Raw genomic sequence first — 12,556 nt, 5'->3', positions numbered from 1 at the left:
AAATATGTTTGCCCAATGCATTCCACTTCTTGCATGATCCAGAACCTCTGCAAACTCAAAGGCTATTTTTAAAAACTCTCATTTCATACAGTTGAAGGCAGAATTAACTGCTATGGAAGCTGTTAATGTCCAGCTGGTCTGTCTGACAAATTGCTAAAGCCATTTTAAGAGTAAAAAGAGAGTAGTTTCCTGCAGAATATTGTCTCTCTAAACCATGTACCTGCTCTAAACTTCTCATCTGTTTTAGTTTCAGTCTGTATGTCACATAAAAGTGCTTTGTGGATGGAACAATGAAGGTAGAGGACAATTAGTTTGAAGAGACCTCTGTTTCTGTAAACATACAGAGGACTCAGTTGACCTCTTAGAAGTTGATTACATTCCTTCTATAGTCATAGTGGGAAAGCATGATTTTGAGCCTTCAAGTGAAAATGTGAGCGTAGTGGGTGTTTCGCCAAGTTCCCCAAGGCCTGGTGCCAAGGAACTGAGAGGGACATTGTGACTAGACTTTGTGGTTGCCAAGCTATGGAGAATTAATGGCCAGTACCAAAGGAGCCAAGAATTTTTGATGAATAGCCCTTTAATGAATATAAGATCTCTCTCTCTTTTCTTTTTAACTTCAGTTTAGTTTACTTCACAAATTCAAAATGGCACTATTGAAATAAATGGCTTGGTATTTTTTCCATAAACATTGAGTCCTGATTATTTAGTTCTAATATAAATAGAATGTATAATTTCAAAATAATATCATATTAATGAAGATGTTAGTGTGGCATTCCTTCAAATAGTCATTCAAAGAATTAATATTTCCTAGATCTCTAGAAGAAAATATCACAGATACTGAGTTCACACAATCACCATCTGTAGCTTCTTTGCCCAACAGTGGGACTGATTTACAGCTTATCTTCAGAATTCCAAGCATTGCCCCTGATTTTCCATATAATGAAGCAAATTGTAGCTACCATCCACTTTAATAAGGAGTTTTGTGGCCCACAGATTTCAGCTTCCAATGTTGCAACGTAACCTGACTGGCTGGAATTGAATGTTGGCACACATAATTTCTAAGGGACATACATCTATGTTAAAGATGAATATGACTGAAGGTCCATGTTTCAGTACTCTCTGGATCATATTCTGGTCATTGCTGATCTATGGGGAATTTACTGAGACACAGCATTTCATTTTGCAGCAGCTGAGGACTTGAATAAATTTATCCTTTTGGGTTTAATATTGTTTGTCAGCATTAAATGAATAAAGACATAAGGAAACATACTACAACACTATTTTATGATGAATAAATATGTTTAAATGCCATATGTATTGTATCTGAGTAGGGGAGATGGGGAGAATATATCTAAAAACTTCCTCAGACCTCCAAAGTTTCTCTTTCATCAACAGAAGTTGGTCCAATAAAATATATTACCTCGCCCACCACATACGTGTGTATGTGGTGTGTGTGTGTTTCTTTCTCTCAGATTATATATAGTGACATTTGGTACCTCGTGGGAACACCCTCCACCCCCATGTTCATCTTTATAAAATGATTGTGTGGTATCCAACGCAAAGTTTATCATGTGCAAGACAGCAGTTCCTAAGGTTGTGTCTGGGACCAGAGATATTGTCAAGTGTCATTCAGCTGCACAGTCCAAGGATCATCTTATGTGCCCGAGGCTGTGTGTGAACAGCCCAGGAGTGGGGGTTCTCACAGCAGAGCAGGGTAAGGCTGGCTCCCAGAGTCGAGGATTGGAGTGACCTAGCGGATCACCTGTCCAGATATCACCAGAGGAGAACGTCCCATATATATTTGAGAGACACACACACACACACATACCCCGTTCAAACACCAGATACCTGGCAACTCTATATCCAGGGCGTACTGGGGTATCAGAAGACATAAGAAAAATGAAAAAGACCTACACTCAAAAAATCATCTGATCAAGGAGTTTCTACATGCAAGTAAAGCAAATAGAAATTCAGCAACAGGATGAAACACTTCAAACATGAAGGAATTTAATAAGACAGCCATAGCCTGCAGGCAGAGGGGAAGTACCTACTCCAATGTAGCCACATTGGAACTACAAATACTTTAAATGCATGGGTTCGTACTCCAAAATAATACCTTAGATCTGAAATAATAAATGATACCGTGTTTAAGTGAAGAGCTAAGGAAAGGGAGCACGAGTCAGTTTAATGATGAATAAGGGAAGCACTGGTTTACCTGTGAGGTGAAGGGGGGGAAACAAGATTTGGCCTTGAGATCTGCCCAATACCAGATGGATTCCTGTAAATGCTGATGCTAATAACATCCGAGCAACCAAAGAGACCATGGTAACATCTAGCACTAGAACTATTCTATATTCAAGGAGAATGGAATGTAAACCTTCTGAACCAGGACAAAACATGAGTGGCTGGGCTCCATAGAAGCTAGGGGAAGAATCCAGATTGTAACCAGCTTTAATAACCCCAGAAGACAGTACACTTCTCTCTGCTGTGATTAATAGCTTCTTGGCCTGCATAGGTACAGATCCAATTGACCTTGGGGCCACCATTTTCCTGGCTTGCCCAGCTCTTTGGCCCTCTGTCCCCATGTGCTGGAGGCACAGAAGTTCTTCTGTGCAGAGTTCCAAAGTCCTGTCTGTAGCAACCTTGACGTTCATTAAATAACAAACCAGTGAATGAGAAATTAATATAACTTTAATAAAACAAACCGGAGAGCATCTCTGGTGAACTGCTGCACACAGCCTTTTCCTATGTTCATAATACTGTCCCTTATGACAGAGTGTCTCTAAGGGTATGTCTACACTACGGGATTATTCCGATTTTACATAAACCGGTTTTGTAAAACAGATTGTATAAAGTCGAGTGCCCGCGGCCACACTAAGCACATTAATTCGGTGGTGTGTGTCCATGGTCTGAGGCTAGCGTCGATTTCTGGAGCATTGCATTGTGGGTAGCTATCCTGTAGCTATCCAATAGTTCCCGCAATCTCCCTCGCCCATTGGAATTCTGGGTTGAGATCCCAATGCATGATGGTGCAAAAATAGTGTCGCGGGTGATTCTAGGTAAATGTCGTCACTCATTCCTTCCTCCGTGAAAGCAACAGCAGACAATCATTTCGCGCCCTTTTTCCCTGGATTGCCCTGGCAGACGCCATAGCACGGCAACCATGGAGCCCATTCAGTTTTTTTTTTTTACTGTCACCGTATGTCTACTGGATGTTGCTAACAGAGGAGGTACTACAGAGCTAAACAGCAGCATTCATTTGCCTTTGCAAGATAGCAGAGACGGTTATCAGTTGTTCTGTACCGTCTGCCATGCCATTGTAAATTGGCAATGAGATGATGGTTATCAGTCGTTCTGTACCGTCTGCTGCTGTCATAGGTGCCCATGACTGAGGTTGGCCGGGGGCACAAAGACAAAAATGGGAATGACTCCCCGAGTCAATCCCTCCTTTATGGTATCTAAAAATAGAGTCAGTCCTGCATAGAATATGGTGCAAGTGTACTAGATTACTAGTGTACCAGACAGCACAGCCGCTCCGTGTCAGATCCCGCAGAAATGATGAGCTACATACCATTCTAGGGGATGCCCCTGCAACAACCCCACCCGTTGCTTCCCTCCTCCCCCAATCATCCTGGGTTACCATTGCAGTGTCCCCCCATTTGTGTGATGAAGTAATAAAAAATGCAGGAATGAGAAACACTGACTTTTTAGTGAGATAAAATGAGGGGGAGGCAGCCTCCAGCTGCTATGATAGTCCAGGCAGGACAGAATCTTTTCTTTACACATGAAAGGGAGGGGGCTGATGGAGCTCAGCCCCCAGTTGCTATGATGAAGACGGTTACCAGCCATTCTGTACCATCTACTGGGAATGACCGGGAGTCATTCCTATTTTTACCCAGGCACCCCTGGCTGACCTCACCTGAGGCCAGCCAGGAGCACTCACGGGATGATGATGACAATGGATAGCAGTCATATTGTACTGTCTGCCACCAGGGAGGAGAGAGGAGAGGATACTGCTGTTCACTGCCGCAGCATCACGTCTACCAGCAGCATGCAGTAGACATAGGGTGACACTGAAAAAAGTCAAGAAACGATTTTTCCCCTTTTCTTTCACGGGGGGGAGGTAAATTAACGAGCTATACCCTGAACCACCCCAGACAATGTGTTTGACCCTACAGGCATTGGGAGCTCAGCCAAGAATGCAAATACTTTTCGGAGATTGCTGGGGACTGTGAGATCGCTGGAGTCCTCAGTACCCCCTCTCTCCCTCCATGAGTGTCCATTTGATTCTTTGGCTTTCCGTTATGCTTGTCACGCAGCACTGTGCTGTGGACTCTGTATCATAGTCTGGAGATTTTTTTCAAATGCTTTGGCATTTCGTCTTCTGTAACGGAGCTGTGATAGAACAGTTTTGTCTCCCCATACAGCGGTCAGATCCACTATCTCCCATACGGTCCATGCTGGAGCTCTTTTTGGATTTGGGACTGCATGGCCACCCGTGCTGATCAGAGCTCCACGCTGGGCAAACAGGAAATGAAATAAAAAAGTTCCTGAGGCTTTTCCTGTCTACCTGGCCACTGCATCTGAGTTCAGATTGCTGTCTAGAGCGGTCACAATGGTGAACTGTGGGATACCACCCGGAGGCTAATACCGTTGATTTGCGGCCAAACTAACCCTAATCCGATATGGTAATACCGATTTCAGCGCTACTCCTCTTGTCGGGGAGGAGTACAGAAACCGGTTTAAAGGGCCCTTTATATCGATATAAAGGGCCTCGTTGTGTGGACAGGTGCGGCGTTAAATCGGTTTAACGCTGCTAAAATCGGTTTAAACGCATAGTGTAGACCAGGCCTCAATTATAATCTTCTACAGACATATCTCTACAGTATTCTCCACATTTTTACAGCAAATCTATATCTCTCTGTGTTTGCTGTTAGCAAAATAATCTCATTTAGCAGCGTGATTTGTATATGCAGCACAAAATTAAGCTGGATCATTGTAACATTTTAGGATTGTGGAGGGATTGTGGCCAACCTTGGACACAGCCAGTGCATTACACAGACTCACTGGCCCAAAAGGAGAAATTAGCTGTCTACGTACAGTTTTAGCAGACCCAGCCCAGTTGAGCAGGCAGCCTGACTAGCTGGGGCTGAGGATTCTACTTCCCAGCTTTCTGACTTTTCATGGGGATCAAAGACCATTTATACTGCCTTTTTATAGTGTTGCCCCATGGGAAGAAAAGCTAATTAAAAAAAAGTAATATCACATTCTGGAATGGAAAAATACTATGTATTCACAAAGGAGGCACATTAGAATTGCTGTGGAAATTATAAATTGGAATTGACTCTTATGATTTAAAATTTCAACCTTAATGCTATAGTAACAGAATTGGTTTTTTGTTTTTTAAATACCATTTAAGGTCTGATTGTGTGGCTAAGTATAGACCTGAAATAGAGGCAGTGTGGAGTTGCACCTATGGGAGCTGTAGGAAACAATCTTCCTGAAGCAAATACAATACTCTTGGGACTCCTGAGTGCACAGGGAGTCCACAGCCACTGTGCCGCCGTTAGGCTGTATTTGGATGAGGATTCTCCTTAACATTTCCAACTGTTGCAGCTGCACCGTTTGTTGGTAATGATGGGAGAAGTGATACAGGCCACTAGTGTATTAAGCACAGTGTCTCTAACACCATTTAGAGGAGATACAAGCGATACAGTTGAAACTGTTCTTATTGTACTACTCTTCTGCCATTGTAGCCACTAGTGAAGCTGTATCAGTAGTAGCAATGGTGAGAAATTTTAAGAAATTAAAATAATGTGGACAAGGACTTTAAGATGTACAGAACCTCTGGTACTTCTCCTAACAGACAAGACTATCTAAAATATTCAAGATAGAAATGTGTTTTTTATTTTATTTTTACTTCCTTGTGTGGGTGCTTAGCGTAGTAAGTGCTTTGGTTGTAAAGTCTCTCCTGCCTCCATCCCATTGTTAATTAGAAAAATTAGCCTAATATATATATTGCCTTCACAGTAAGCAAAACATTTCTTGAAAAGTAGTTTCCTAGATGTCAGTTCAAAGGCAGCTTCACCAGAATTCAAAATTGTAACTATTATAACTTCTAGAGAAAAGTTTTTGGAAGTTAAGAATTCTCCCTTTCTTTTAAACTACTAATTTAGAGCCAAAGTACATTAGCAGTTACTCTAGTAGTGTAAATCCAGAGTATTCCAATGGCTGCAGGGGAGTTGCTTCTGTTTTTCACATACATAAATAAGAGCAGAATTTGGTCCTTAGACGTTCCCAGCCACAAGCCTCTAATTCTTTAAGAAGGTCTGATTTACAATACCAGATTTCTTGTGACTGCTGCTCTCAGCTAGAATTTCCTATTATCCTTCCTTTTTCATGTAGCTGAATTTATATCAAAGGCAGACACTTCAAAGTTAGCTAGACTGAGATTTCCTTTTGCACTTAGATTGTGCATAGCTGCCTGTGAATTTGTGTCATGAATGTCCTAGTTAAACACACAGAGCTATGTCAATCACTTATCATTTTGGAAAATGATTATAGGTTATGACTGACTAAACCAAATTAAAACTAAATGCACAAAACTAAATATATTTTGACCTTTAGCATCCAGTATTTGTGTGTATGTGTGTGTTGCAATTATTCACTGCTTTTCTTACCAACTGATTTCTAGTGTGGGAAAAATGCCACAATTAGTAGATCAAACTCTTCTTGTACATCAGAGTAAACGGAATAAATTGGTTTTAGTCTAGATTTACATTGTAACTGAGATCACATTCTGACTCGATGTTTTAAATTGGGAATGAGGAGCATATATGACTTTTCTGGATTTTCTGAGAGAGAAATGTAGTTTGATATGTGATAAAAATAAGACACTGTGCCAGCTATTCCAGATTTGCAGGGACCTTGCTATTTTCCAGCTGTTTACCCTTGAGATGTAAAATGGCAATTTGACATAGACTAACAACACAGTGTGATGTGAGCATCTGCGTAAAAGGCTGTACATATAGAGCATGCCCAGTGATGTGAAAAGCCTCTTACCCCACCCCCATCCAATCTCTGAAGAGATGAAATGAACTTTGTACTTGTAAATATCACTGAATACGTTTTGCACCGGATTTTAAAAGGTTCTCTTATAAGTACTATTTTTAACAGGGAAAAAAACAACAAAGACCTTTTCCTGTATGATCTCCTGCATTGAGTTGAAACATCTCTTACAATATACTTGAACCAATATACTAGGCTTTTTTTTTCTTAAAGTCTTTTTTACTGGCATTGGAAAATTTAAGTATTTACTTGAACTAAATACTTCAGAACAGAGTGTCTGAAAACTTGAAGGGCAGAGGAAAGAGAAGGAAGGAGCTTGCAGCAGAGCATGGATAGGAAAGGAGCAGTGATTCTGCGGTGCACAGTGTGCACATGTTTTGTGAGAATCAGTGCCGGGCGCTGCAGCTGCGGACAATAACTGAGCTGTCTGGCTAATGAAGGCCACCTGGATCAGGCTTCTGAAAAGAGCCAAAGGAGGACGGCTGAAGAATTCTGATATCTGTGTAAGCCCTATGTTTTCATTGTTAGCATATTTATTTATTAATTGTACAGTAAGGGAAGACAGTTGCTTTCATTCTGTTTGAATTAGCAGAATTCTCTTCTTGTGATTATAAGATGAGACAAAAATCAGAGCTGGAACTATTCTGGTATTCTGACTAGTTCTCCTGTAGCAGTACTTGGACACAGGTGTTGAGCTGAGACACATTTAATCAGTTGGAACTTGATTTGTGGTCATTTGCATGTTTTTGTTAGGGATTTGAGCCATGTTCATTTCTGATGGGAAGAGTGTTAGGTGCCCTAAAATTAAAATGGAAGGCATTGGTTACAGCTCTCTGCAGTGATCTTGTGTAATAGTAATCGTTAATACTGACTTTGCAGTTTTTTATTCAATCTGTTTTGTCACTGGCATTAAAATGTCCTTGTTTATGGTTTTGATTTTTATGGAGCTATCCTTGAAACTGTTGTATGTCCTTCAGCCCTGCACTGCACCACTGCCCTTGCTCTACACAGAAACCAGCTCTGCCTACCAAAAAGCATACTAATTAGAATGCGGAGACAGGGCAGGAAATAAACCACCGGAGAGAGACCTGACTTTTGGATGGTCTCCAGATTTGAAACCCTTACTTAATATTATTTTTCTAACTGATCGTGTCTGCTGCTTTATTTTTCTTTTTTCTTTTCAAGGTATTTCTACAAACATACAATTATAGAAGACGTATAGGAACACTTCACCCTTCTATTGCAAATGCTGCATCTATTTGTAATAATATTTCTCCTTTTCCTGTGCAGGGTTCAGCGGACTCCTACACTAGCCGTCCATCTGATTCAGATGTATCTCTGGAGGAAGACAGGGAGGCAGTGCGGAGAGAGGCAGAGCGACAGGCCCAGGCACAGCTGGAAAAAGCAAAGGTAAGGCACTTCTTCACATCACAGGTTCATTAACCTGTTCTTTTTCTAAGAGCTTGTTGTTTCATTTGCTTACCAGTAGAAATGTTTTTCTAAATATTTTTTTTAAAAAATACCTCCGAAGATCTCTTGTTAAGGAAATTACATAAGTTTTTGGAAATTGCACTTATCAAACAAACTGATTAAAGACACAAGTTGCCATTCTTGATTGCCCTGTCTGTATTAGAAGACTCAGTTTGCTTAAAAAATAGCTTAGTTATTTAAAGAACTGAACTAACTTTTGCATTTTGTTATATTACCTATCAATTCCTAGTACACAGGGACAAATCATGAAGTCCTTTTTATGGGGGTCTTTCCAGAGCATCATTTAGCCCCATAAATCATGCGCACCTCTTCCCCGATATAACACGACCCGATATAACAAGAATTAGGATACAACACGGTAAAGCAGTGCTCAGGGGGAGGTAGGGATGCGCACTCCAATGGGTCAAAGCAAGTTAGATATCATGTGGTTTCACCTATAACACGGTAAGATTTTTTGGCTCTTGAGGACAGCGTTATATCAGGGTAGAGGTGTATATCATTCAGTCATAGAAGTTTGGCATTGGAAGTCCATTTTTTTATCCGTCATGTACAGGATTGTTCCCAGCATGGCATGTGTAAGTAAAGACAGGCAGTTACACTGGCCCATTTTCTTTAAGAGGATTGTATTGGTTTTCTTGTTAAGGAAACCAAATTTCACTTACCTACTAAAGTAGGGGCAATCAGGATTTTAGAAACCCTTGTGAGAAGTTTAAGGCCCTCACAGAAATTCTACTGTACTTCCATGCTCCTGGCAGGTAGTGGCAGATTAATAAACACTAAATGAGGCTTAGATCTCACCAATGTGCTTATGTATTTTCCATTAGATGCATATGCAAGTGCAAAGTTTTATAGTCACAATACTACAAAAGTGTGTGTGTATGTTTCTCTCTGCTATGCATTTTAATTATTTGCATCAGTTGTACTTATTATTCATATACTACATATATATTTGCATCCCTTGTTTTGTTTTTCCTCATTCTTTTATCTTTTTTTCTTTCCTTTTGCTGTGTCTCAGATCTTGGTGTGCCATTTCCAATGTATTTTTTTCAAGATCTCTTTTTCCTGAGTTTTAATTTTTTTCTATTGTATTCATATGTGGTTTTAAGAAGTTTACTGGAATCTAGTCTTTTCATTCTTTCTCATCTACTTTCTCTCTGTTCCCTCTCTCACGTCCTTTTTCCATTTACTTCTCTCCTCCATTTCTCTGTTCCTTCATTCCAGTGATCTTTCTGTCCCCACTCTTTCCTCTCCCACTTTATCAATTTCCTCATATATTCAGCTTCACCACTGTTCATTTATGGTACCTTAGCTTTACAAAGTTCTTGGAGTCATCTAAACCTTCGTTATAGCAGGAATTCAAATTATTGAGATACACTTGATTAGAGAGACCTGGCCAGTTCAGACAGTCACCAGGGTGCACAGAGAGACAGCTTTCTGAAGGCCAGAAGGCTCAGACAATGAGGGAAGGAGGGGATTACCAAGTCTTTTTTGAGAATTATAATTTTAATAGATATCTGATAAGCAGGGCTGGTGCAACCATTTAGGAGACCGACACTGGAATTTGGGGGGCGCCATTTTCTTTGGCAGTGACCGCAGCAGCCGGATCTTCAGCCGCCCCGGTCGCTGCCAGCTTTTAGGCGGAGGGAGCTGGGGCAGGAGAGCGTGGGAAGGGCCGCCTGCAGCATGTAAGGGGATGGGGGAAGCACGCAGGGGAACTCCCCGCCCCAGCTCACCCCTGCCCCGCCTCCTCCCTGAGCATGCTGTGGCGGCCTCACTTCTCCTGCTCCCAGGCTTGCGGTGCCTAAGCTGATTGGCGCCACAAGCCTGGGAGGAGAGAGAAGTGAAGCAGTGACGGCGTGCTCAGGGTACTCATGCTTGTGTGTGGAGAAGGGGTGAGCTGGGGTGGGGGGGTGCCTCAGGGCAGAGGGGGGAGCTGCCGCAAGAGGGGAGCCTCAGAGCAGAGGCAGGGAGCTGCTGTGAGGGGGGGTGCCTCAGGGCGGGGGCACGAGTGCGGGGGGCACAAGGTGGAGGTTTTGCCTAGGGCGCGAAACATCCTTGCACAGGCCCTGCTGATAAGCATTCCCAAACCACCTTTTTCAAGAGGTGCTAGAGCCTGCTGGTCTTCAGTATTCCTGGATATCTCTCTGCAGCCTCACTCCTGCTGCACTTCTGTGCTGTGCAAGTGCAGTTTCATTTCCATAACAGAAACAGTAAGTCTCATTTTCCCCTCCTTCTCTTACCCACCCCTTAAAAGCTGCTAGCTGATCTTTGGATAACAGGAGTTTTGGTTAACCACAGTTTAGTACGTCAGGGTTCCTGTAGTTTGATTGCTTTTGTTTTAGGAACTGCAAAGCAAGTATTGCTAGAAAAAGTAAAACATAAAAAAAAATCATGTTTATTAGTAAAATAATTTAGCTTTAAAAGAAGAGTTCAAGTAATAACATCTTCTAGAATAAGAGTAGCATTAGAGCACTTATTCCTGAGCTGATGCATCTTTTAGCGATGAGTAAATCTATGTGAATGTTGCTATGGGAATTTTGCTTAGCGGTGCTGGTTTGACTGCATGGACAGCGCTTATGAAATATTCATGACCTCTAGTGCAGCTGCCATAGTAGTTTACAGAGAAACTGCCAGCAGACCTTCACTTTTAAAAACTGTATTTCCGTACATCAAAACAATATTCTCACTTCAGTTGGCAGAAGAATAGTCACCAAGAGTGACTCTGTCTCTGGCTGTGAGACAGCTTGTAAACAGTTGAAATGTGAGGGCATTGCTACAATCAAGCTGTTATAACAATGGTGTTTCAGTAATATGTAAAACACACACAAACTGATGTTTTAAATCATCTGTGCGTTAAAAGGAATTAAAATGCACTGGAGGAACAGTTTGTAATGGCTACGTGGTTATAGGATATAAATTGTTGTATACACATGTTGGCTAATATTTAAAGTAATCTACATTTTATGATGATCATCGCATTCATTTAAAAAACTATTTCTAAAAACAAATACCAGAATAGCTTAAATCTAGTTGCATATCTCTGAAATACTACAGGAAATATTTTGCTACTTCCATTTATGGATAAGTTGTTCACCTCCTTGATGAATAATTAAATTAATTAAACAGTAAGTTAGCTTCACATTATTTCACTGTTCACTACACCAGGCTGCAAACACTGGGTATAGATTTCTGATTTCCAAGTGTGCCTGTCTTTTCTTTGTTTTTATGTGCTATCAGTCGGGAGCAAGTGACGCAGCTGCTTTTAACTTTTTTCTCTTTCACATTGTGAGTGGAAATGTTGATCCTAAATAAAGTCATTAGAATCCTATTTGTCATAAGAATTAGAAATGGATGACATTCATGAATAATGCAGAGGCTGAAGGGAAAATGATGGAGAATTAAGACTAGATATAAAACTGTCAAAGTGTTTCATGCACTTTAGGAAAACAGTTTAATGAACATCCGTGTTTCTTCCTTACAGGGAGGAGAAACACCTTAAAATTGTAGAAAGAGATATACCAATGAGGCACGTGAGGACAATTGGGTAGTAGCTTTGGACTTTGAGTAAGATAGCCTAGAACTGTGTGCCCAGTTAATATGAAGCAAGTGTGTAGGCGTGGGAGGGATAGCTCAGTGATTTAAGCATTGGCCTGCTAAACACAGGGGTGTGAGCTCCATCCCTGAGGGGGCCATTTAGGGATCTGGAGCAAAAATCTGTCTGGGGACTGGTCCTGCTTTGAGCAGGGGGTTGGACTATATGACCTCCTCAGGTCCCTTCCATCCCTGGTATTTTATGATTCTATGTACAGGATCTGATTGCAGACTGAAACAATGTCTAAGGAGAAAGTGTGACAGACCAACAGGCTTTTCCCTAAACACTCTGTTAACCTCTTCTTAGCAGGATCAATATTTGGTATGTGGATCACTGACAGGTGGTTTCAAGTATCAGAGGGGTAGCTGTGTTAATCTGAATTTGTAAAAGCAGTAAAGAGTCTTG

The 12,556-nt window shown here is 41.3% G+C and overlaps 1 protein-coding gene across 6 annotated transcripts in view; it reads left to right on the top strand.

The window, feature by feature from the left end:
* CACNB2 (calcium voltage-gated channel auxiliary subunit beta 2) overlaps positions 1-12,556 on the top strand; it is a 441,977-nt gene that overhangs the window by 279,822 nt on the left and 149,599 nt on the right. For 4 of the 6 annotated variants that reach the window (XM_030550417.1, XM_030550415.1, XM_030550418.1 and 1 more), the window contains one exon: positions 8,359-8,478. In XM_030550417.1, coding sequence (XP_030406277.1) covers positions 8,359-8,478 — 120 coding nt within the window. Of the gene's footprint in view, positions 1-7,088; positions 7,572-8,358; positions 8,479-12,556 lie in introns of those variants that run through there. The other 2 variants (XM_030550421.1, XM_030550419.1) reach the window with 1 other exon arrangement.

This window comes from Gopherus evgoodei, chromosome 2, assembly GCF_007399415.2.
Source record: "Gopherus evgoodei ecotype Sinaloan lineage chromosome 2, rGopEvg1_v1.p, whole genome shotgun sequence".
NCBI classification, from domain to species: domain Eukaryota; kingdom Metazoa; phylum Chordata; order Testudines; family Testudinidae; genus Gopherus; species Gopherus evgoodei.
The sequence above is the reverse complement of the archived record's forward strand: the minus strand, read 5'-3'. Positions and strand labels throughout refer to the sequence as shown.